The 1,576-nt window shown below is 43.5% G+C and overlaps 1 protein-coding gene across 1 annotated transcript in view; it reads left to right on the forward strand.

Annotated features, from left to right (window-relative positions):
* Positions 1-1,576, forward strand: part of CFAP69 (cilia and flagella associated protein 69) — a 57,780-nt gene that overhangs the window by 52,132 nt on the left and 4,072 nt on the right. Inside the window, 1 exon segment of the mRNA XM_014522228.2 lies at positions 691-777. Within this exon segment, the coding sequence (XP_014377714.2) occupies positions 691-777 (87 nt within the window).

The raw sequence follows: 1,576 nt of genomic DNA on the forward strand, positions 1-1,576 counted from the left end.
CCCAGGGTGCGTGCAGCAGCAAGAGCCACCCCCCCCTCCCCCCAGGCAAGTTGTGGCTCCATCCTATGCCATGCCCCGCCCCAGCTAGGCAGTGCCTGTCCCAGCCCCACTCCCTCCCTCACTGCAGTGGCCTTGATCTGCCCCCTCACACCCCTTCCCTCCCCCTGCCCCTTCCACCGCAACAGGCTTACCAGCTGCATGCAGGTGTATTGAAAATCAGATCAGTATTAACTGATATGCCTCCTTAAAAACTGGCCATTGGTATCATCCCCAAAAATCTCTATCACTGCACCCCTAATGAATACACAAGGGGAGGATTTCTTCTGTCTCAGAACTGCAGACTTCTCAAATGCAAGCTGCTGTGGTCCCTTCAACATTTTGTAGTTGGGCAGTGAAAAGGTAGTTTATAACTAAGGTGGCGTTGCTAGTCTCTATGAGGAAGTGAGCCAAACATATCGTTCTCTAATATTCTACTTCTGTCGGGTACTAGAACAGCACTGATACCATTAAGTAGTTTAGACAAAAGAGGTGTGTTGCATTAGGAATTGTCAGAGGGGAGTCCACAATATCAGGGGAACCCAAAATGAGAAGGTACACAAAATCAAATGTGCTGTCAGGAATAAGGAATGCAGGAGAACCAGTGGAAACAGAATGTGCATTACATTTCTTCAAACCTCTTTCATGTTGTAGATTCAAGCTATCCATAAGCAAAAAGAAATGGTGAATAAATCTTGGGAAAACTTTTTGACTCGGACATCAAATTATGAGGCTTTAAAGGTAAGAACCTTTTGTGGAATTTATATTGCCCATGTGGTTATAGCCATTGGAAAATTTCAAGCAGAATTGATTACTAGGAAATACAGTTGGATTTACACCAGACTTCAGTAATACTGTGATATTCATAAAAATACAACAAATTCTTTTTTCAGGGAAGACTTAGTGGCCAAACTATGCAGGTTCCTAATTACCCTTGTCCTAAAATCCCAGGCACAATATGTGAATTAGGAGCCAGAATTTCTTTAACTTTGTTTTAATTAAATTGCATCAAAATTGAAATATTCCTGTAGAAAAGCAAAACACTAATTGGCCTACTTCCCCTGTCCTGTAATGGTCTCATGTTTTTAAACTAAATTGTTTAATTTTCAAACAGATTTTGATTAATCAGATATTATAAATAGCGCATTCACAATATTTCTATTTCATAGACTTACAGATTTCTAGATTTCTAGAGTCAGAAGGGACGTGGTAGATCACTGGGTCCAACCCCCTGCTTCAGGCAGCAAAGAGCGCTGGGGTTAAGTAACACCAGCCAGATGCCTGTCTATTCTCCTCTTGAACACCTCCAGGGTAGGGGAAAGCACCACCTCCCTTGGAAGCCCATTCCATATTTTGGCAACCCTTACCATAAAGAATTCCTACCTTATGTCCAGTCTAAATCTGTTCTTCAGTTTGTGGCCATTATTTCTGGTAACCCCGAGGGGCGCCCTGGTAAACAGTGTGTCCCCTATTCCCTGCTGGCCACCCCTGATGAGTTTGTAGGCAGCCACAAGATCGCCTCTCAACCTTCTCTTGCGGA

Source organism: Alligator sinensis, unplaced genomic scaffold (genome assembly GCF_000455745.1).
Source record: "Alligator sinensis unplaced genomic scaffold, ASM45574v1 scaffold479_1, whole genome shotgun sequence".
NCBI lineage: Eukaryota > Metazoa > Chordata > Crocodylia > Alligatoridae > Alligator > Alligator sinensis.